Here is a 24,266-nt window from a genome sequence, read left to right on the forward strand (position 1 = left end):
GATCTTGTGGATCTTGTGGATCATTGTATGGACTTTGAAATTTATGCGTTCCTTGATAGGGAGCCAGTGAAGTTTTTCACGAAGTGGTGTTGCACTTTCAAATCGTGGTTTGCCAAAAATGAGTCTGGCTGCTGTGTTTTGGGCAGTTTGGAGTTTTTTCATGATTTGGGCTTTGCAGCCGATGAAGATGCTATTGCAGTAGTCGGCATGGGCGAGTACTGTGGATTGTATTAGGTTGCTGAAAGTTTTCTGTGGGAAGAATGGTTTTACTCTTTTCATTTCCCACATCATGTTGAACATCATCTTCGTCGTGGCTTTTGCATGAGTTTCCAGAGTTAGGTGGTTGTCTAGTGTTACCCCTAGAAGTTTTAGATTTTCTGATATTGGAATTGTGACGGGGGTGATCAGGGTGGTTGGGAGCTGAGTAGCGTGTTGTGATGAGAGGATTAGGCATTGGGTTTTTTCTTTGTTCAATTTCATCTTGAAAGCATTGGCCCAGGACACTAGGATGTTCATGGTAATGATTATTTTCTCTGAGATTTCAGTAAGGTTAGATTGGAAAGGGATGAGTATTGTGACATCATCCGCGTAGATAAAGGGGTTAAGGCTGGATTTGGATAGAGTAGGGATTAAGGGGCTCTTTTACGAAGTGGTGGTAGCCCTTCCACCATGTCGCTGTGCTCCAAATCAGGAGCCCAGCAGTAGTTCCAGCATGTGGTGACTAAGGTGCTAGAAAATATTTTTGCATTTTATAGCACAGGGGCTGTACCCAGCAGTAATTGCGCTGCCCGGTTACTGCTGGAGCCCCTACTCCTAAATAGGAGGCGTTAAGTGATCCCCAGGAAATGGCCATGCAGCAAGTGTTTAACTTACCGCACAGCTATTTCCTTTTTTAAATTAAAAAAGCCTTTTACCGGTGGCAGTAAAAGGGGGGCCTCAGTGCACGGCAAACCTGCACACCGACTCCACCACAGGGCCCTTTTTACTGCTGATTGGTAAAAGGGCCCCTAAGGGAGGTATCATTCATAATCCCCTATTTTTTTATTTCCCCTTGCAGAATGAAAATACATAGTAAAACATAGTAACATAGAGGGGCATAATCGAACTGGGCACCCCGGCGAAGGGCGGGGCATCCCGTATTATCAAAACAAGATGGGTGTCCATCTTTCGTTTTGATAATACAATCGGGGACAGCCAAATCTCAACATTTAGGTCGACCGAAATGTTGAGATGGCCGACCTTAGAGATGGCTGACCTCGGTTTTCGCCTATAATGGAAACCGAGGACGGCCATCTCAAAAATGACCAAATCCAAGCCATTTGGTCGTGGGAGGAGCCAGCATTTCTAGTGCACTGGTCCCCTCTCACATGCCAGGACATCAACCGAGCACCCTAGGGGGCACTGCAGTGGACTTTAGAAATTGCTCCCAGGTGCATAGCTCCTTTACCTTGGGTGCTGAGCCCCCCCCCCCAAAAAAAAAACACCCAAAAGCCACTACCCACAACTGTACAACACTACCATAGCCCTTAAAGGGTAACGGGGGCACCTAGATGTGGGTACAGCGGGTTTTGGGTGGGTTTTGGAGGGATCTCATTTACCACCACAAGTGTAACAGGTAGGGGGGGATGGGCCTGGGTCCACCTGCCTGAAGTGCACTGCAGTACCCACTAAACACTGCTCCAGGGACCTGCATACTGCTGTGATGGAGCTGGGTATGACATTTGAGGCTGGCATAGAGGCTGGAAAAAAAATTGTTTTTTAATTTTGTTTTTTGGGTGGGAGGGGGTTGGTGACCACTGGGGGAGTAAGGGGAGGTGATCCCCGATCCCCTCCGGTTGTCATCTGGTCAGTTAGGGCACCTTTTCGAGGCTTGCTCGTGAAACCTTTATTTCTTTACTTTCCTCCTTTGTCCTTCATTTCTTGCCATACATCCATAAGTAAAAGCTGGGTCCACCTCCATGGAATTGGCTGGAGGAGGTATAACGTGAATCCAGCTTTTGCCTATTTTCTCCATCCATGTGCAGTTTTTCTCCTTTCTTCTCTTTCCCTCACCTCCATCCATGTGCATCTTCTTTTTTCTTTCCACCCCTCCATCCATGTCCAGCATTTCTCCTCTCTTCCCTCCCCTGTATCCATATAAATCAATAATTCTCTCTCCCCTCTCCTCCACCCAAGTCCAGCATTTCTCCTCTCTCCCCGCCAACCCCTCCATCCATCCATGCCCAGCAATTCTCCTGTTCTCCTCTCCATCCATGTCCAGCGATTCTCCTCTCTCCCCTGCCCTCCCCTCCCATCCATGTCCAGCAGTTCTCCTCTTTTCCATGCCCAGTGATTCTCCTCTCTCCCCTGCCCTCCCCTCCCATTCATGTCCAGCGATTCTCCTCTTTTCCATGCCCAGCGATTCTCCTCTCCCCCCTGCCCTCTCCTCCCATCCATGTCCAGTGATTCTCCTCTTTCCCCTGCCATCCCCTCCCATCTATGTCCAGCAATTCTCTCTTCCCTGCCCTCCCCCTCCATGTACAGCGATTCTCCTCTTTCCATGTCCAGTGATTCTTCTCTCTCCCCTGCCCTCCCCTCCCATCCATGTCCAGCGATTCTCCTCTCTCCCCTGCCCTCCCCTCCCATCCGTCCAGCAATTCTCCTCTGTCCCCTGCCCTCCCCTCCCATCCATGTCCAGCAATCCTTTCTTCCCTGCCCTCCCCTCCCATCCATGTCCAGCGATTCTCCTCTTTTCCATGCCCAGCAATTCTCCTCTTTCCCCTGCCCTCCCCTCCTATCCATGTCCAGCAATTCTCTCTTCCCTGCACTCCCCTCCCATCCATGTCCAGTGATTCTCCTCTTTTCCATGTCCAGTGATTCTCCTCTCTCCCCTGCCCTCCCCTCCCATCCATGTCCAGTGATTCTCCTCTTTTCCATGTCCAGCGATTCTCCTTTCTCCCCTGCCCTCCCATCCATGTCCAGTGATTCTCCTCTCTCCCCTGCCCTCCCCTCCCATCCATGCCCAGCAATTCTCCTCTCTCCCCTGCCCTCCCCTCCCATCCATGTCCAGCAATTCCAGTGCTTTTTTTGTGCCGGTACGCAATGGTACGGCGTACCGGCACCTTTTACTTTGTCCCCCGGTGACCCCCCCCGTTGAGTCCTGCACTTCCTCTCAGTCCCCTACTTACTTTTTTTTTAAAGACTCAGCAGCGCGAACGGTACAGGCAGCAATTGAAAGAGGCTGTCAGCATCGGAGCTTCCCTCTGCGAGTCCCGCCTATGTTGTTTCAACTTCCTGTTTCCGCATATGCGGGACTTGCAGAGGGAAGCTCCAATGCTGACAGCCTCTTTCAATCGCTGCCTGCACCGTTCGCGCTGCTGAGTCCGACGCTGGCAGGCAGTGGAGAAGGAGGACCGGCTGGGAGGAGGATGGGCTGGAAGAAGAATTGCTGGACATGGGAGAGGGGAGGGCAGGGGAGAGAGGAGAATCACTGGGCATGGATGGGAGGGGAAGGCAGGGAAGAGAGAATTGCTCAGTGCTTTTTTGTAGGAAAAAAGGTACCGGTACTCATTATGGGTGGGGTCACCATCTATGGCTCCGCCCCTATGGTAGCCACACCCACAGTAGCCACACCCCTTATATCAGCTGTGGCGCATAAAAGCAGTATCATTAAAAATACTATACCAGTATAGGAGCAAAAAATAACTTGTGATTATTTTTCATTATAAATAATTTCTATAAGCTGTTACAGCTCTAGTATACCCAGTGCAAAATAAGACAGCAGATGTAAATTCTCAAATTGGACATCTTCCAAACACTAAAATGAAAATAAAATGATTTTTTTTTCTACCTTTGTTGTCTAGTGACTTTTTCTGAACATGTTGGTCCTGTAGGTAGTCTAAATAAGTCTTATAGGAAACCAACTCCCAACAGATTATTTATGCCAAGGTCCTATGGGTCAGAACTCTGCCCAAGCAAATATTCTGGACTCATGCTAGGGGAAATAGGACCTCCCTTTGGCACCTAACCAAATTGGCTGTTAGAGAAAACAAAACCAAAGCCACAGATGTAATATATTATTTATTCATAGATAAAGAAAATATATATAGAATGGATCAGCAGCAAGGCTTAGCAAAATTCAATATATAACTTGCTGATAATAATAAAAACAAATAGATTGCTACCAAAATATAGACTATGCAAAATGATTCTTACTGGAATACTAGGTGATTACACAAACCTGGCTTGGTAATACTGAAACTTATACTACACTTCTTATGTAAAATACAACTGTTAGCAGCTTATTCCCTGACCACGAGTTATGACCTACCCAATCTTATCACAGACAAACACCAATCACTAATCCCCGACTATAGGCAGTAAATCCTGTTATCTCACCATGCTGTCTCTGAAGCAGTCTCCGGATGAGGTTGGTACAGATTTCTCCTTAGACTTCAGCTGTATCCACAGCGAGTCTCAGTCTCGGATTCAGACTGTCACAGTCATTCAGTGTCGCGTCTCAGAGCGGATGTAGCTGAGACAATCTGTATTTCCATCAGATATGTAGTTCACAAGGTTAGCATAACACAGTCTCTTGCTCTCACCGAGCCTTCTAACCTGGATGGGTTTCTCAGGTCTCTTTTCTCCTCTTGCCAGTCCCAACTGTGTCTCCACTCCCATTTCTGCTTTCTTAGTACCTCTCGGTCAGATGATACCACGGGACCAATAATGATCCTGTCCAGCTAACTCCATGAGCATGAAGAGTCCTTTGTTCGTGACCCTGAAGTTGTTACTTTATGGTCTGCATATCTGTCTTCAACCATGCTTTCTGGAGCCATGGGTCTCATTCCCCTTTCAGCTTCTCAGGGAGATAAAGGAGTGGTTGCAACACAGAATGTCCTTGGATGTGGCATGCCTGCCAGTGATTTTCCAAAAGCTGAAAAGCTGGATCTTGCTGACAGATGTGTTCAGGTCATAGGTAGTAGAATCCATCTTGTTGTAACAGGATGTGTCAGGCTTGTATGGACCAAGACCAGCTCAGGTGAGAACCCAGTTTTTGCCTATCATCCATGTGCAGATTTTCTCCTCTTTTCCCTTTCCCTCACCTTGTCAGTATGCATCTCCTTCCTCTCTCCATCATGTCCAGCATTTCTCCTCTCTCCTCCCCTCCATCAATGTTCATCTCACTTCTTCTCTCTTCCCTCCCCTCCATCCATGTCCAGCATTTCAACTCTCTCTCCTCCCCTCCATCCATGTCCAAAATTTCTCCTCCCCTAAATCCATGTGCATCTCCTGCTCTGTCTTCCCTCCCCTTCATCCATGTCCATTATTTCTCCTCTCTCCCTTCCCCTCCAGCCATGTGCATCTCTTTCTTTCCCTCCATTTCTCCTCTGTTCTCTGCCCTCCATCCATATCCAGCATTTCTCCTCTCTCCCCTCCATCCATGTGCATCTCCTTCCTGTCTTCCCTCCACTCTATGTCCAGCATTTCTCCTGCCCTTCCCTCCATCCATCCATTTCCAGAAACTCTGCTCTCTCTCCTGCCCTCTCTTCCCATCCATGTCCAGATTCTCCTCTGCCCACCCATCTGTGTCCAGCGATTCTCCTCTCTCCCCTGGCTTCCATGTCCAGTGATTCTCCTCTGCCCTCCCCTCCCATCTATGTCCAGCGATTTCTCCTCTCTTCTCTCCCCTGCCCTCCCCTCCCATCTATGTCCAGCGATTTCTCCTCTCTTCTCTCCCCTGCCCTCCCCTCCCATCCATGTCCAGTGATTCTCCTCTCTCGCCTGCCCTCCATGTCCAGCAATTCTCCACTACCCTCCCCTCCCTGTCCAGTGATTCTCCTCTGCTCTGCCCTCCCCTCCCATCTATGTCCAGCGATTTCTCCTTTCTCTCCCCTGCCCTCCCCTCCATCCATGTCCAGCGATTCTCCTCTCTCACCTGCCCTCCATGTCCAGCGATTCTCCACTGCCCTCCCCTCCCTGTCCAGTGATTCTCCTCTGCCCTCCCCTCCCATCTATGTCCAGCGATTTCTCCTCTCTCCTCTCTCCTCCCCTCCCCTCCATGTCTAGCGATTCTCCTTTGCCCCCTATCCTCCCCTCCATGTCCAGTAACTCGCCCCAGGCCTCTACCTACCACCCCTTTAAGCCTACGTAGAATTCCAGTGCCCCAGAGCTTCCCAACAGCCCCCCCCCCCCGCGCGACGCGTTTAAATCTTTTATTATTTTTTTTTTACATGAAGTCACAGTGCTGGCATTAGTGAGAGTCTCAGTGTCCCACCTTCCTGTGACGTAGTTTCCTGTTTTCGCGAGGGCGGGACACTGAGAGGGAATAAAGGGAAGGCAGGAGGATGCAAGCCTGGTCCTCTCATGCCTGCGACTTCATGTTAAAAAAAAAAGATTTAAACGCGTCGCAGGGGGTGGGGCTGTCGGGGAGCTAAGGGCGGGCAAGTGAGGCTGGGGTGCTGGAACTCGACGGGGGCTTAAAAGGGGCATCGCGGGTGGCAGGAATGGAAAGCAGGGCTGGGGAGCTAAGGGCGGGTAGGTGAGCCTAGGAAAAAAAGGTGCCGGTACACTGTACCAGCACAAAAAAAGCACTGAGTAAAATTATCAACTATCATCACAGTTGATTGCTGAATCATAGACATAATTCTCGAAAATCCATGGCTTGCGTATTTTTCGAAACCAAGGTAGCTTGTCAAACTGCTTACTTCTGCAGGCATTACTTCTATTCCTACTACTGCCATTCATAATAGTCTTCCTCTGACTCCCATGTAATCACCAGCCTTCCCAAAATGATAGCATATAATGCATGTATCTGGGCTGCTATGCTTGCAATGCGTGATGGGTTATTGTTTGGATCAAAGAGACTATTATAGTGAATTTGCTTTTTATTGCAAGTCCTGGTTTCTTGCTAAACTATTACAATATGTATGTTTTGCAGATGTGTGTTTTTATATACAGTTTCTATTGTGTGCTTTGAGTTCTTTAAATGAAGAAGCTGCTAGTTGTTGTTTTTTCTTTTTTAATTCCAGTGAAAAGAAGCAGAATAAAGAAGAAGAAGATATTTATGAGAACTGGATAAGTGCTGTAGCTGCCATCTGTGATAATTTAGTGGACATCCCAGAGGTAATTTACTGCTCCTCACCTGCCTTGCCAAACCAGCTCAATACAGATCAGCTAATTCTTCTGAAGGGTGACTAGCTAGACATCTAATTCTTGCTCCACTCTGGTTTGACACAGGAGTTCTTGGGGACATTCAGGGGCTGTCAAACAGCTCAAGTTTCCCAGGAAACTTTCCAGGCAGAGTAAAATAAATCCTCATGGCACAGTCCCAGCAGAACAAACCATACAACATATCCATTTGGGTTTGTTCCAAAGAAAAAATATGTACTGGGGTACTTGATGCAGATGTGTAATTTGGTAAACAATACATTTACATCAGAAAATTAAAAAGTGCAGTCCAAAATCCACATAAGCAATCACTTGAAATCTGCATATCAGCCACTGCCTAGCAGAGGTACTCTTTAGAGAGGGATCCCCTGGGATTTCCACAAACTAGCTCCTGAAAGGTATAATGCAGACCCTTTCTCTTAAGAATAAGAATTACAGTCCTTCTCCTGATACCTGTGCAGATGTGCTCCTGCTAATATTACAACTACTTATGTGAGGTGCCCAGGATTCCATTTTCTCCCCTTTGTTTTGGATATTTTCATCAGTTCCTTGGCTAATCTTATTCAATCATTTAATATAAAGTTCTTCATCTACACAGACAATATTCTTTTCATCTTCCCATCTTCACCACTCAACATCGATCTTTATCCTCTTCAGTGCTGCTTATCTGCTCTTGCAAATTGGCTCTCCTCCAATAAACTGGTCTTGAACACTGAGAAAACAGTGACCCGATAGGTCACTGGATCTTCTTCCCAACCAAAGGTTAAACCTAATCTCTTCTGCCATTCAATAATTCCAGTTTCTTGAATACCTCCAGTTTCAATACTTGAGAGTATGGTTTGACTCTGAACTACCTTTCAAGCGACAAATTTCCAAAGTGGTCAAATCTGGTTTTCTTATGCTACGTACTCTTTGCTATTTGTGGGATCTTCTGGATTTCTCTGCTTTACACACAGCCTGTCATTTCTTTCAAACTACTCATTTGGATTGCTGCAATTTGATGTACACTGGTTTACCTGTAGCACAGATTAAATGACTTTACCCCTCTGAAGGGACACCACCTTGTAGTGGTGGAGGGGCTTCCGTGTTTCAATGACTCAGAGGGCTATGCTGAAGGGCTACCCATATCAGGCAGGCAGGCCTCTGAGGAGAAACCAGACAAAGAGTGTCCCAAACTGGGAGAGCGGTGAGATGATGACCTGGAGTTCGTATGCCCAACGGCCCAGCTGCCCTCTGAGGTTCTGTCTTCTTTATGTAAATTTCCTCTTTGCAATTGCATTTTCCTTAACTGAGAGGAAGGGAACAACTGGCGGTCAGCTGCTGATGGCCAGCATTTTGTCCCCTGAGCAGCAAGTGTGGGACCGCTGCGCATCGAACTGCCCACAGATTAAAGGGTTGGCGAGTCCTTTGATTAGCGCCGGCGAAGGAGCGTCGACACTCTTGGACCTGGAAAAACAATTCCATCGCTCCTGAATTATTCAACCACCATGTCCAAAGGAGTGGAGGAGTGAGTTAGAGGCATATGCTGAAACGGAGGACGTTTACAGCAGAACCCGAATCGGCAGAACCACTCCTAAACACCTCAAGAGAAATCATCTTGGAATTTTTGGCTTCCGTGGAGGTTACATTGAATACCATCTGGAAGGCGTTTCGGGACCTAACGGCGGTAGTAAATAACTTTGTTTCAGATATGATCTTATTGGAGAGTTGCATGGACAATTTGACTGAACCCTCTGAGAGTGAAAAAATTAATATGACAGATGAAGTTCTGTACAAGTAAGAAGTGGTTGTGATCTTGAAAATGATAATGGACCAAAACTTTGAATAATAAGGTGGATGTTTTTGTGGATGATTAATGTCGAGATTATTGTTTTTCCCAGAGTTCCAGGTATGACTCCTAAAGTTTTTCTCAGAAATATTTCCTTAATTATTACTTCAAAAGGAGTGAAGCCTGTGAAAACTGGAATTGCTTTAATCAGTGGGATTTGAATTAGAGACTTGAGTATATGTATCGTTAAATAATTTCTGGTTTTTAAAAGAGAGAGAATGTAATCAGATGTATTATTTCTAACTAAAACCTGGACAATAAGTATGTTCTCAATGAAATGAATTGACTATGCGCCGTATTTAGTCTTGAGGAAGCCAACCAGATGATCAATGTGGAATAATGTATTAGATGAGTAATATCTGGGGATAATCAGGTTAATACCACGTTTTCTTTTTTTCTGTTTACTGTTTAATTTTTTTTGTTACATTTGTACCCCGCGCTTTCCCACTCATGGCAGGCTCAATGCGGCTTACATGGGGCAATTGATCTCCTTGTCTTATTTCACTCTCCCTATTTTTCTTCACTTTGTGGTCTAAGAAAGAGAAAGATTGTATATAATCCATATATTTAGTTGGGATTGTTTTCTTCTTATATTGTATTAATGTGCAATCATCTCTGTATTACTGTTTGCAAGTGACCCTTGTAAAATGAAAAATTATAAATAAACTAGTAAAAAAAGGCCCGTTTCTGATGCAAATGAAATGGGCGCTAGCAAGGTTTTTATCAGAGTGTGCACATTTTAGAGAGAGTGAATGTGCGAGTGTGTGTGACAGAGAGAGAGTGAGAGTCTCCCCCCTCCTCTCCCTCCCCTCTGCTGTCCCTCCCCTCTGCCCTCTCTCCCCTTCCTTCCCCCTCCCAGTTTCGGAGAGCAGTGTTTGGTAATTATACAGGATTCCTGCTGTGTTTTTCACTGTTTGTATTTGTCAGGATTCGTGCTGTGTTACAGAGAGAGCGAGGCTCCAAGTTTCGGAGAGCAGTGTTTGGTAATTATACAGGATTCCTGCTGTGTTTTCCTTCACTGTTTATATTTGTCAGGACTCAAGAGCTGTGTTACAGAGAGAGCGACACGGCAGACACTCATGGGGAAACCGGATATCTACACCACTTCACACTTCCGGCTGGAGGCTTCATTTAGAACGTTGGTGGTGCCTTTTATATAGAGAGATGATTTAAATAAAAAAAAAGACTTTAAATTCTCCACAACAAAGTAGCCAGGTTCCTACAACTAAATCGCTTTTCTCCCAAATATGTTTTCATATGTGAACCATACAAAAAAAACAAAACAAAACACGTTTATCCCCCAAACATATAAGTACCCACAGCTGATATATGTAAAGTGCTCTATAAAAATGTACATCTCAATCATATCCCCCCTCAGCCGTCTCTTTTCCAAGCTGAAGAGTTCTAACCTCTTTAGCCTTTCCTCATATAGGAGGAGTTCATTCCCTTTATCATTTTGATCATTCTTCTTTGAACCTTTTCTAATTCCACTATATCTTTTTTGAGATACGGCAACCAGACTTGAATGCGATACTCTAGGTGAGGTCGCACCATGGAACGATGCAGAGGTATTATAATATTATTGGCCTTTTTTTATATCCCTTTCCTAATTATTCCTAGCATCCTATTTGTTTTTTTGGTTACCACCGCACACTGGACAGAAGATTTCAGCAAATTGTCTACAATGACACATAGATCTTTTTCTTGAGTGCTAATCCTATGATGGACCCTAGCATCAGGTAGCTATGATTTGGATTATTCTTCCCAATGTGAATCACTTTGCATTTGTCCATATTAAATTTCATCTGCTATTTGGATGCCCAGACTTCCAGTTTCCTAAGGTCTTCCTGCAATTTTTCACAATCCGCATTTGTTTTGACAACTTTGAATAGTTTTGTTTCATCTGCAAATTTAATCACCTCACTCATCGTTCCGATTTCCAGATCATTTAGCACCGGTCCCAGTACATATCGCTGTGGCACTCCACTATTCACCTTCCTCAATTTAGAAAAATGGCCATTTAACCCTACCTTCTGTCCAATAACCAATTTCTAATCCACAGAAGGACATTGCTTCCTTGTCACAGCTCCATCATGCTCCTGCATCCTGACTCACACTGTTTTTTGGTGGTTGGGTTCCTGGACATCTTCAGCCCACTGGCAGTCCTTTCCGCTGCATTGACTCACTAGCACAGTGGTCTCCGGCAGCCCCACAGCCTGTAGCTCTGTTCTCGGTGGTGTACCGGCGGACGCCGGCCTCCATAGATGTGCACAGGATGTACTTTTAAAGGGCCCACTGCTGGAACTCCTGGACACCTGAAGCAGCAATCTTTCTGGGTCTAAGAACATTTAAGGGAGCCCCAGACTTCCTTCTGGGCTTCACAACAGGTCTCCAGGCGCTGTGTCTTGTCTAGCTTTGCCTTGTCCTCAAGTTCCAGCCTTGCTTTGTGACCAAGTTCCTGCCTTGCCTGCCATGTCTCCAGATTCAATCTCACCTTGTCTCCTTTTCCAGTCCTGCCCTGACCTGCTTGGTCTGATCTGGATCCAGTTCTTGCCTTGCACACCTTGCCTTGTCTGGATCCAGTACTTGCTTCATTAACCTTGTTTTGCCTTGCCTTGTCTGGATCCAGTTCTAGCCTTGTCTGCTTTGTCTTGTCTGGCCCAGCATTGTCTGCCTTGTCTTCAGTTCAAACCCTGCCTGCATTGTCTCCAGTTCAAGCCCTGCCTGCCTTGTCTCCAGTTCAAGTCCTGTCTGTCTTATCTTCTGCCAAGCCTTGTCTAGTACTTTGCTTACTGCTGTGCCTATCCTAAGTGACCTGCCTACTGCTAGCTGGTTCCCAGCTATGGTCCAAGGGGCTCACTTTCCCTGAGTCCTTGACACTCCCATTCCATGACTTTTAATTTTCTCAGAAGTCTCTCAGAGCACCTCCAATTTTGAAAACTTCATCAGTGGCCTAGACCTAACCTCTGGAGAATACCCAGGAGACCGAGTCTGGTCAGAATTCGCTCTCCTCACCACCGATTCAATTACCAGTGCAGTTAATAGAGCCTCCAATACTCACTGCAAATTGGACAGCTCCACCCCTGATTGCTTCAAAGCAGATCTCACTTCCCACTTGAACTTCATGCTTCAACAATGTCTCTTCCCCAAGGAAAATGGCAACATCTTGCTCACCCCAATACCAAAAGATACAAAAAAAAACCCCAAAGGACTTCACCAATTACCGTCCTGTAGCATCTATTCCACTAGTAGTTAAGTTGATGGAGAGTATGGTAACCAAACAGCTTACTGATTACATATACAAATTCTCTATACTACATGAATCACAATCGGGATTCCGTCCTCGCCATAGCACCGAAACAGTGTTAACCACCCTTCTGGCTAGATTCAAACAGGAAATAGCAATTGGCAATAACGTACTTCTTCTCCAATTCGACATGTCTAGTGCATTCGACATGGTCAATCATAATATATTACTAAGACTCCTAGATTATTTCGGGATTGGTGGAAATGTACTCAATTGGATCAAAGGCTTCCTAACCACCAGAACATACCAAGTGAAATCAAATTCAAATTTATCATCCCCGTGGAAAGCAGATTGTGGAGTACCTCAAGGATCACTATTATCACCAACTCTATTTAACCTAATGATGACTCCATTAGCCAACGCCTTATCCACTAAGGGCCTTAACCCTTTCATCTATGCTGATGATGATACAATATATATCCCCTTCAAAAATAATTTGTCAGAAATCACCAACGAAATTAACCTCGGCTTGCATACCACGAACTCATGGGCAAATGCATTCCAACTCAAACTCAATACAGAAAAAACACACTGCCTCATTCTCTCATCTCGCTACATTTCAAACATATCCACGAGCCTAATCACCCCTGGCTATGCCCTCCCTATTTCAGATCATCTGAAAATCCTCGGTGTCACAATTAACAGGAACCTGACACTTGAGAGCCAAATTAACTCTACAATCAAGAAAATGTTCCACTCAATGTAGAAACTCAAATGAGTAAAACCGTTCTTCCCGAGGGCAATATTTTGCAATCTGGTACAATCAATGGTCCTAAGCCATATCAACTACTGCAACGGAATTTATGCCGGATGCAAAGAAAATCTTATAAAGAAGCTTCAGACTGCTCAAAACACGGCAGCCAGGCTTATATTTGGAAGATCGCGATTCGAAAGTGCCAAACCCCTTCATGAAAAATTACATTGGCTCCCAATCAAAGAACGTATTACTTTTAAAATCTGTACCTTAGTCCATAAAATTATCTATGGTGATGCCCCAGGATATATGTCTGACCTCATATACCTGCCAACCAGAAACAATCAGATCATCATGTACTTACTTAAATCTCCGCCACCCTAGTTGCAAAGGACTCAAGTACAAATCTATTCATGGATCCAGTTTCTCATATATAAGCACACAACTCTGGAATGCACTTCCAAAAGCCGTGGAAGGCTACGTACGACCACCTCAACTTCCGGAAATCACTAAAGACCAACCTATTCGAAAAGGCATATCCCACTGACCCAACTTAAGTACCTGAACCCAGCAACATAAAGATACCTAAAATGAACACTATGAACTTTACATAACTTCCCTCTCTATGATTCCCTAATGTGTCTGTATATACCTATTTCATTGAAAATTAACCTCACTCTGTATTTGTTTCTTCACCGCAGGTAGCTATCACCTTACGGTATTATGTAAGCCACATTGAGCCTGCAAATAGGTGGGATAATGTGGGTACAAATGTAACAAATAAATAAATAAAATAAATAAATAAAAACTTTCTGAAAATCTAGATACACTGCATCAACCGGCTCACCTTTATCGACATGTTTATTCACGCCTTCAAAGATATGAAGCAAATTAGTGAGGCAAGATTTCGCTTTGCTGAACCCATGCTGACTTTGTCCCATTAAACCATGTTTGCCTATGTGTTCTGTAACTTTATTCTATTGTATTTTTCACTGTGTTATCCGGTACTGAAGTCAAGCTTAGCAGTCTGTAATTTCCCTGATCACCCCTGGAACCCTTTTAAATAATCAGCGTTACACTGGCCATGCTCCAATCTTCAGGCACTACAGATGATTTTAATGACAGGTTACAAATCATTAACAGCAGGTCAATAATTTCATGTTTGAGTTATTTCAGTATCATGGGGTGTATACCATCCGGTCCAGCTGATTTATCACTCTTTAACATGTCAATTTGGCTCAGGTCATCTTCCAGGCTCATCATGATTTCTTTTCAGTTCCTCCACATCATCACCCTTGAAAACCTTTTCTTGTACAGATAGATCTTTTATATATGCTTCCGTAAAGACTAAAGCAAAGAATTCATTTAATCTCTCCGCTATAGCCTTGTCCTCCATGAATGCTCCTTTTGCTCCTTCATGATCTAACAGTCCCATGGATTCCCTCATATGTTTTCTGCTTATGATTTTCCTGAAAAATGTGTTGCTATGAGTTTTTGTCTCCGTGGCAAGTTTTTCTTCATATTCTCTTTTAGTTGTATCTATCAGTGCTTTGCATCTTGCTTGACAGTGCTTATGTTGTTTCTTATTTTCTTCATTTGGATCCTTTTTCCATTCTTTGAAGGATGTTCTTTGGGTCTAATAATTTCATCTTTTAACCATGTTGGCTGTCGTTTGCTCTTCTTTCCACTTTTTCGTTAATACGTGAAATACATCTGGTCTGGGCTTCCATGATGGTATTTTAAAAAAATATCCATGCCTGATTTAAAGTCCTAACCTTTGTAGCCAATCCTTTTAGCTTCTTTTTAACCATTTTTCTCATTTTGCCGTAGTCGCCCTTTTGAATGCTGCTATAGTAGATTTCCTTAGTGACTTTACTCCAGATATCAGCTCAAATTTTGTCATGCTATGATCAGTGTTTCCCAGTGGATCCAACACCATTACCTCTCATACCATGCCCTGCATTCCACTAAGGACTAGATCTAAAATAGCTCCCCTTCTTGGACCAGTTGCTCCAAAAAGCAGTCATTTATTACATCTGGAAATTTTACCTCCCTAGCGCTCCCTGATGTAACATTTACCCAGTCAACATTGGGGTAATTGAAATCACCCTTTATTATAATGTTGCCTAATTTGCTAGCTTTCCTAATTTCTGTAAATGTTTCTTCATCTCTCTGTTCGTTCTGTCCTGGTGGACAGCAGTACAGCCCTACCAGTATATTCCTTTCCTTCACACATGAAATTTCTATTCACAAGGATTTCACACTGCTATCTGTTTCATGCCTTGCTGGGTGCTGTGCCCAACAGCAACTCAGCCACAGGGCCAACCAGGTGGCCTGATTTCCATGGGATATCAGAAGCAGTTGCATCTTTGAAGGCAGTGGCAGCCCCACAGGGAGGACTCAGACACTGTGTTTGCTCCTGCAAGGCCTGGATTGTCCCTTGTAGTTAGAGGGAGGGATGGGAGAGATGGGCTGCATAGAGGATGGGGAGGAGGAGGGGGAGGATGAGGTAGGAATGTGAGGCAAATACCATGCTGTGATGGTGTTCTGGGGGTTGGGTATGTGTGTCCTGGAGGAGTGTTGGGGATGTGCTGGGGGTAGAGGGTGTGTGTGTGGTGGTGTTTGTGCTGGGGGAAGAAGTGTGTGTGCTGGGGAGGAGGTGAAGGTATGCTGAGGGGGTATGTGCTGGGGAGTGTGTGTGTGTGCTGGTGGAGAGGGTGGGGGATGTGTTGGGGAAGGGTGGGGTATGTGCAGAGGGAGGGGAGGGTGGTGGGGGGTATAGAATAAGATATAATGAGCTTAAATAAATACTGCACTGACATTTATTGGAAATTGGTCTGCATGTGTTATGCTGTGAGTCCCTGTGCCCAGCGAAGCACAGATGAGACAAGCTCGGACCTGAGCTCCGCAGGATGGCCGAACAATCCTGAGACTTCACCTGGAGCGACCCCTTCCCCTGGGGGTTGAGCCCCCCGGACCGGGGGCCGACAGGACTTCCGAACTACGACCGGGAGTGGTCAGACGACAGGCAAGAGTCGAGGCAGGCAGCAAACAAAGAGGTGGTCCGGAGTCAGGCAATGGTCAAGGCAGGCAGCAAACAAAGAAGTAGTCAGGATTCAGGCAATGGTCAAGGCAGGCAGCAAACAAAGTAGTAGTCAGAATTCAGGCAATGGTTGAGGCAGGCAGCAAACAAAGAGATGGTCAGGATTCAGGCAATGATCAAATCCGCAAAACAACAGGAAACACCACGAACTCCACCAAAGTAGAAGCCGAAGCAAACTGATGACAGTGTTCTGTTCTTAAATAGGCCTCTCATCAGGAGATCCCTGCCACAGCTGACAGGCGAGGAACCTCATTGGGCACACCCATAGGAATAAACCTCTCAAGATGGCTGCCCCTCAGGAACCGATGCAGATGCTCTTCTCAAGATGGCTGACATTCAGGAACTGATATTGATGAGCCTCTCAAGATGGCCGCCCCTCAGATGAACCTCTCAATATGGCCGCCGCCAGGAGCAGCAAGGTAGGAGTGTAACAGTACCCCCTCTGGAAGACCCCCTCCTCACCGGCTCGGCCCGTGTTTAGCAGGATATCGGGCATGGAATTCTTTCACCAGCTCAGGAGCATGGATGTTCTTAGCCGGCTCCCAAGAATTGTCCTCTGGCCTGTAGTGCTTCCAGGAGATTAGATACAGCAGGTGTCTCCCACGACATTTAGAATCAAGTATCTCCTCCACCTCTTACTCTGGATCGGCCTCTGCTTCATGAATAGCACCCTTAAGAGGCTCCGGATGCCACCTGGAGGTGAGGAAGGGTTTTAAGAAAGACACATGAAAGGCATTGTGTATGCTAAGGTTTCGAGGTAACCGGAGGCGGTAGGTGATGGCCCCTACCCGGGTTAAAACCGGAAATGGCCCAATGAATTTGGGAGCAAACTTAAAAGATGGCAACCACAGCCTCAGATGTTTAGTGCTGAGTCATACCTTTTTCCCCGGGTGAAAAACAGAAGCCGCTCGTCTCCGCTTGTCAAAAGACCGTTTTGCCCGAAACGCTGCTTGCAGAAGACGTTCCTGGACCTCCTTCCACATATCCTGGAAAGTAGTGAGAGTGGGCTGTAGTTGCGGAAGCACCTGAGTGACCGGCATGGGAGAAGGCAACCGTGGATGACATCCAAACACAACAAAAAATAGAGATGTCTGGGAGGCGGAATGAACACTATTATTGTAGGCGAACTCAGCCCAGGGTAATAGAGAAGCCCAGTCATCTTGGCGATGGTTAGTGTAGGCTCGTAGAAAGGCTTTGAGGGTCTGATTCACCCTTTCAGCCATCCCGTTAGTTTGTGGATGATATGCTGAAGAGAATAGCGTAGTGATACCAAAAGTAGTGCAGAGTGCTCTCCAAAACCGGGATTTAAGCTGGGAACCTCTATCACTTACAATTCGCTGAGGTACTCCATGCAGACGAAAGATGTGGCTGATGAAACTGGTAGCAAGGGTGGAGGCCATGGGTAGTGCTTTCATGGGAACAAAATGAGCCATCCGAGAGAACCGGTCGATAACCACCCAGATGACCATGTTCCCCTGGAAAGATGGAAGGTCAGTGATGAAGTCCATCGAAATCTCTTGCCAGGGCTGCTGGGGAACAGGCAAGGGTTGTAATTGCCCCCAAGGTCTTTCATGGGATGCCTTACTCCGAGCACAAACGGGACAGGTGGAGACAAAATGACGAATGTCCTGTGCCATTCAGGGCCACCAGTAAGAACTGAAGATCAGATGGTAAGTCTTCTGAAACACAAAGTGACCGGCGAACTTTGAGGAATGCCCCCCCTGGAGTACCTTCCTCCGAAGCTGAGAAGGTACTGTGGTCTTGTGTGAGGTGGAAACCTCCAGGGCGGTTGGAATGCAAGCTGGGTTAAGCATAGGGTAAGACTCCTCTGGATCTCCGGGTGCCTCAAATACCTGAGAAAGGGCATCCGCCTGAACATTCTTCTCCGCTGGCTGAAACACCAGGCGGAAATCAAAACGTGCAAAGAAGAGGGACCATCGAGCCTGGCGTGGATTCAATCTCTTCGCGTCCTGTAACTACAATAAATTCTTGTGGTCCGTCATGATGGTGACATGATGTGCGGCCCCATCTAACAGGTATCGTCGTTCCTGGAGGGCCCACTTGAGCGTGAGCAATTCCCAATCTCCTATAGTATAGTTCCTCTCAGCCGAGGAGAACTTACGGGGAAAAAACCCCATGGATGGCTCTTTCCTGATTCCCCAGCCTGGGACAGCACTTCCCCGGCCCCCAGGGAAGAGGCGTCCACCTCCACCAGAAAAGGCTTAGCCGGATCAGGGCTCCGGAGTACTGGAGCAACAAGAAAAGCCTCCTTCAGCGTGGAGAAAGCGGTCAAGGCCTCTTGAGACCAATTCCTCACATCCGCTCCCTTCTTGGTGAGGGTGGTTAAGGGTGCAGTGATCAGGGAATAATTCAGAATAAACTGTTGGTAGTAATTTGCAAACCTCAGGAACCTTTGTAGAGCCCGGAGTCCCTGGGGTACCGGCCAGTTGCGAATGGCTAGGAGCTCAGCCGGATCCATCCTTAGTCCCTGACCAGATATAATGTAACCCAAGAAAGGCATCTCGTGCAGGTGAAAGGCACACTTCTCCAATTTGGCGAACAACCGATGCTCCCAAAGCTGCTGGAGAACGGTGCGCATGTGGGAAGGGTGGTCCCGACTGGAGGGAGAGAAGATCAAGATGTCGTCTAGGTAGACAATAACCGTCTTATAGAGGAGATCCTGAAAGATGAAGTTCACAAAGTTTTGAAAGACCGCTGGGGCGTTGCATAGGCCGAACGGCATCACCAAATATTCGAAGTGACCCTCGTGCATGTTAAAAGCGGTCTTCCATTCATCTCCCTCCTGGATTCGTACCAGGTTATAGGCTCCCCTTAAATCCAGCTTCATGAATGTCCTTGCTCCTTGCAACCAGTCAAACAATTCTGGAATCAAGGGAAGCGGGTAGCGATTCTTAATCGTGATGCTGTTCATACCCCAGTAGTCAATACGTGGCTGTAAGGACCCATCTTTTTTCGAGACAAATAAAACCCAGCTCCAGCCGGCGACGAGGAAGGCCTGATAAACCCTTTTTGTAGGTTTTCTGCAATATATTCTTGCATGGCCTGGGTCTCAGTCCGGGATAAGGTATACAGCCTGCCCCTGGGCGGACTTGTCCCGGGGAGTAGTTCAATCGGACAGTCAAAAAATCTATGAGGCGGGAAGGCATCAGCCTCTTGAGCACTGAACACATCCGCAAAGTCTTGCTATTCTTCAGGAAGAGCCGCCTGGACTGCCTGCAAGACTCCAGGAAGGGCAGGCAGAGCCCTCGTAGGAACCTTGATAGACGAGAGACACTGCTGAAAACACCACGGACCCCACTGACCGATCTCACCAGTGACCCAATCAATAGTAGGAGCATGGAGCCGCAGCCAGGGTAGTCCCAGAATCACTGGATGAATAGCCCGGGAAAGTACCAAGAACTGAATCATCTCCTGGTGGAGAATCCCGACCTGCATCTGCAAAGGTAAGGTAACCCGAGTAACCGGTCGAGGCAGTGTCGATCCCTGGATAGAGGTCACTTGAAGAGCCGGTTGACAGGGAGTCGAAGGCCTCCCTAGTTGTTCCAGGAGGTTGGTGTCAATGAAGTTCCCTCCAGCCCCAGTATCCAAGAGGGCCACCGTATGGATGCGGAAATTCTGCCACTGCAGCAGAATGGGGACAGAAAGCATGTTTTGAGGAAGGGAAGGAGACTGACCCAGGACCACTCCCTTCACGGGTCCTGGGTTGTGGCGTTTCCTGCCTTATTGGGGCAAACATTTACAAAATATCCATCCTTCCCACAGTGCATACAGAGGTGGTTTCTCCGACGATGAGACCGTTCGGACGCGGAGAGACGATGTCGCCTGACCACCATAGGCTCCTCCTCAGATCTGGAAGTCTGCTCCCCGGCGGTTCCAGGCGAGCTCGGGCATGGTGGTCGATGAGAAAACTTCTGTGTGAGCCGTTGATTACTCCGCTCTTGCTCACGTTCCTGGAATCGAATGTCAATCCTGGTGCATAGGGTGATGAGGGCATCCAGAGTCGAAGGCAGCTCCCTCCCGCTAGCTTGTCCTTCACCCTGCAGCTCAACCCCTGCCAGAAGATAGCCATCAGGGCCTCCTGATTCCAGTGTAGTTCAGCTGCCAGAGTTCGAAACTGGATGGCATAGGCCCCCACAGACCCGGTGCCCTGCTGGATCCGCAATAGCTCGGTAGCAGCTGACGTCGGCCGCCCTGGAACGTCGAAAACCATGCGGAACCGCCGCAGGAACTCTCCCAGATCCGAAAGAATGGGATCCCGTTGTTCTCAGAGAGGGGAGGCCCAAGCCAAAGCTGGTCCGGTCAGAAGAGAAATGATATAGGTGATTTTCATGCCTTCCGATGGAAAAGATCCTGGCTGCATTTCAAACAGCATATGGCACTGATTTAGAAACCCTCGGCACATCGAAGGGGTTCCGTCAAAACGAGGCGGTTCTGGGAGCCGCAGGCCAACCGCCAGAAGAACCGGTCTGGGAGCCAGAGCAGCGGTGTCTCTAGAATTCTGAATGGTAGCCAACTGAGAGCAAGCATCCTGTAACACACTGGAGATTTGGTTCATCTGGGTCTGATGTTGCTGTAGTACCTGGGCTAGGTCTGCCATGTCAGTCTTGTACGGCGAACTCATGGCTTCGGCTTGTTGTTATGTTGTGAGTCCCTGTGCCCAGCGAAGCACAGATGAGACAAGCTCGGGCCTGAGCTCCGCAGGACGGCCGAACAATCCCGAGACTTCACCTGGAGCGACCCCTTCCCCCGGGGGTTGAGCCCCCAGGACCGGGGACCAACCGGGAGTGGTCAGACGACAGACAAGAGTCGAGGCAGGCAGCAAACAAAGAGGTAGTGCGGAGTCAGGCAATGGTCAAGGCAGGCAGTAAACAAAGAAGTAGTCAGGATTCAGGCAATGGTTAAGGCAGGCAGCAAACAAAGAAGTAGAATTCAGGCAATGGTTGAGGCAGGCAGCAAACAAAGAGGTGGTCATGATTCAGGCAATGATCAAATCCGCAAAACAACAGGAAACACCACGAACTCCACCAAAGTAGAAGCCAAAGCAAACTGATGAGTGTTATGTTCTTAAATAGGCCTCTCATCAGGAGATCCCTGCCACAGCTGACAGACAAGGAACCTCATTGGGCACACCCATAGGAATAAGCCTCTCAAGATGGCTGCTCCTCAGGAACCGATGCAGATGCTCTTCTCAAGATGGCTGACCTTCCGGAACTGATATTGATGAGCCTCTCAAGATGGCCGCCCCTCAGATGAACCTCTCAATATGGCAAGGAACAGCAAGGTAGGAGTGTAATAGTATGACTCTTTGTGTGGCACGGACCCCTGCTGGTGTGGTCCCGTGTCAGCTCTGTGGGCAGGGGGGGAGAGGATCATTATTCTGTTGGTCTGCCTGCTGCTGCTGCTGCTGTTGCTTCTGTTGTGTATCCTCTCGCAGGGAATGTCTTCATTGCAGCGCAAAATTTGCAGCATGCAGCAGGCCATAAATATCTTGGTAACATTTTCTGGGTTGTAGAGGAGCTCCCCCACCCCGGCATGCCTGAGACATCTGAATCTGTTTTTCACGTGATCAAAGGTGTACTCTATGATGATGCAGGTTTTTTTTGTGGCTCTTGTTATATTTCTCCTCCACCTCATTTTAAGGGTGGACAATAGGAGTCATTAGCCAGGTTTGCTGGAGGTAGCATCTATCACCTATGGGGGGGAACATGATTCACAGACATGTATTTGTGTGTGAACTTTGTGGAGTGCAAATCATAGGTGTTTGTTCTGGGGGCAACTTAAGGGAGGTAGGGTGGTGAAGTAAGGGGGGAGTGGATATGGGGTTAAGAATCCCAGTACTACTTTCTAGGAGACAGCCGCTGGTGATCTTTCCCTTGGTCAAATCTGTGGTAGATGCCAGAATGCTGTAGGATATATACATCACTAGTAAAAAAAGGCCCGTTTCTGACACAAATGAAATGGGTGCTAGCAAGGTTTTCCTCGGAGTGTGTATGTTTGAGAGAGAGAGAGTGTATGTGAGAGTGACTCTGTGAGAGAGAGAGAGAGCGAGTGAATGTGCGAGTGTGTGTGTGTGACAGAGAGAGAGTGAGACTGGGTGCGAGTGTGTCTATGAGAATGAGAGTGTGTGCCAGGGGCCCCCTCTCCCAGTCCCAGGGTCGTCACCTCCCTCCCTCCCAGTTCCAGAGTTGTCCCCTCCCTCCCTCCCTCTGAGTTCCAGGGTTGTCCCCCTCCCTCTCTCCGAGTTTCAGGGTCCCCCCTCCCTCCGAGTTTCAGGGTCGTCCCCTCCTGCCGAGTTTCAGGGTTGTCCCCTCCCCCCTCCCTCCGAGTTTCAGGGTCCCTCCCTCCAAGTTTCAGGGTTCCTCCCTCCCTCCAAGTGTTCTTCCCGCTGTGCTATGGGCGCCTGATGAGCCGGCTCCTGATCGCCACGGCCTAGCTGCTGCCACCCGCCCTGCTCTTTCCCATCGCCATCCCTGGCGGTGCCATGATCCGTGTCTACTTCTCCCTACTCGCTGCTGCTGACGGCGCTCATCTTCTTCCCTTGCTCGTCCATCGTCACCGTGACCAATGGGCGCCTTTTTTCGCGGTGACATCAGTCTGTGCTACGGAGCCTAGCAGACCAACTCCGAAGAAGTCACGAACACAGGCAGCAAGACGCATAGAACGCTGGAGGTGAGAATTATTATATAGGATGGGTGGACCCCAGATAGTGAGCACACACAACCACAATCTCCCCCGGGCATCACACACGACCTGCATGTTCATGGAGTGATATGATTTTCTGTTCCTATAGGTCTCTTTGTGTGCGTGTTTGTGTGTGTGGGGGGGGGGGGGGGGGGGGGGTGAACGCATCGTGTGTGCAGTCTATGGCGCCAGTGACTGAAGGAAGCAGTCTATGATGTAGAATTGAGCCATGTTGTTCTGGAGGGCTTGGGCAGTAGTGGGGAAGATAAAATATCTGAGGTATGGGTGAGGAAGGCACTGAAGAACTGGGCAAAGAAGTTAGAGATCATGGGCTGGGTGAGGCCTGCATTGACTGCTAGCACTGACTGAAAAGTGCTGGTAGCAACAAAGGTGAGAGAGGCAGTGAGCTTAAGTTGGACTGGCACTGGATTATTTCTGTGTGTCCTGGCCTAGAGAAGGGGTTGTGGCTGGTCACAGAGGTGCTATCAAAGCAGTACCTAGTAAGACATTGCTGGTCAATGAGGTCCAGGAAGCGGGTCCTGGGCCTACATACTCTGGAATTGGGATATTTTCTCCTGGGTCTCCCCTCCAAACTGTCAACATTAAGCAAAGTGTCAGCCACAATAGCGTTCAGGACATCCATGATTGACATGCAGGTGTCCCACTACCATAGGTGCAACCCACTAAGCCCAGTAACACCACTGTGCACTCCTCCACCTACTGCACCCAGTGAGACCCAACACCAGCACCTAGCACTCACTGTCTCACCACCAGCAAACAGTCCTCACACAAACAGCAGCAACACAAACTGGGAATGGACAAATAGAGGAACAATGAGAGACAGAAGACAAACAGGTAGGGGTTTGAATGGGAGGTGTGGGGGTTTGGGGACAGTGAGGGTTTGGTGGGGGAAGGGGCAAGATAAAGAGCAAGGGATGGGTATGGCTGGGGGGCTGGCAGGTGTGGACAAGGACTTAAGTAGGTGAGACACAGAGGAGGCAAGGTAGGAACTGTGAGGGTCAAAGGTTCAGACAGGGGCAAAGAAACAAAAGTAACACCACTCAGCAACTCTACTGTTTTTCACAAACCAACAATTTCACCTCTCCACTCTCCAACTCAGCAAAATTACCAATGGGTCCAAATACAGGTTTGGTCTTGAGCTAGTCACTTTTAAAGAAGGTCTAATTTATAATGTTTTTCTCTCCGGCACAAGGAAATCATTTTGCTATCTATTATGGCAAAAAAACCTGTACACCACATAACACCACCTATCTCACGCTCACAGCACGTCCCTGAAATGGCCACACTCAAAACAATTTTCTTTTGGTGAATATTGCATCTAAACTTTTTTTTTAACTATCCAGCTTATTTTCGAAAGTGATAGCCGGCCATCTTCCGACACAAATCGGGAGATGGCCGGCCATCTCCTAAAACCGGCCAAATCAGTATAATCGAAAGCCAATTTTTGGACACACTCGCCGGC

General features: G+C 47.4%; 1 protein-coding gene across 1 annotated transcript in view; it reads left to right on the plus strand.

The window, feature by feature from the left end:
* Positions 1-24,266, plus strand: part of LOC115468950 (circularly permutated Ras protein 1-like) — a 182,280-nt gene that overhangs the window by 139,549 nt on the left and 18,465 nt on the right. The window contains 1 exon segment of the mRNA XM_030201133.1: positions 7,011-7,104. Within this exon segment, the coding sequence (XP_030056993.1) occupies positions 7,011-7,104 (94 nt within the window).

The sequence above is a fragment of the Microcaecilia unicolor genome, chromosome 4 (assembly GCF_901765095.1).
Source record: "Microcaecilia unicolor chromosome 4, aMicUni1.1, whole genome shotgun sequence".
NCBI classification, from domain to species: domain Eukaryota; kingdom Metazoa; phylum Chordata; class Amphibia; order Gymnophiona; family Siphonopidae; genus Microcaecilia; species Microcaecilia unicolor.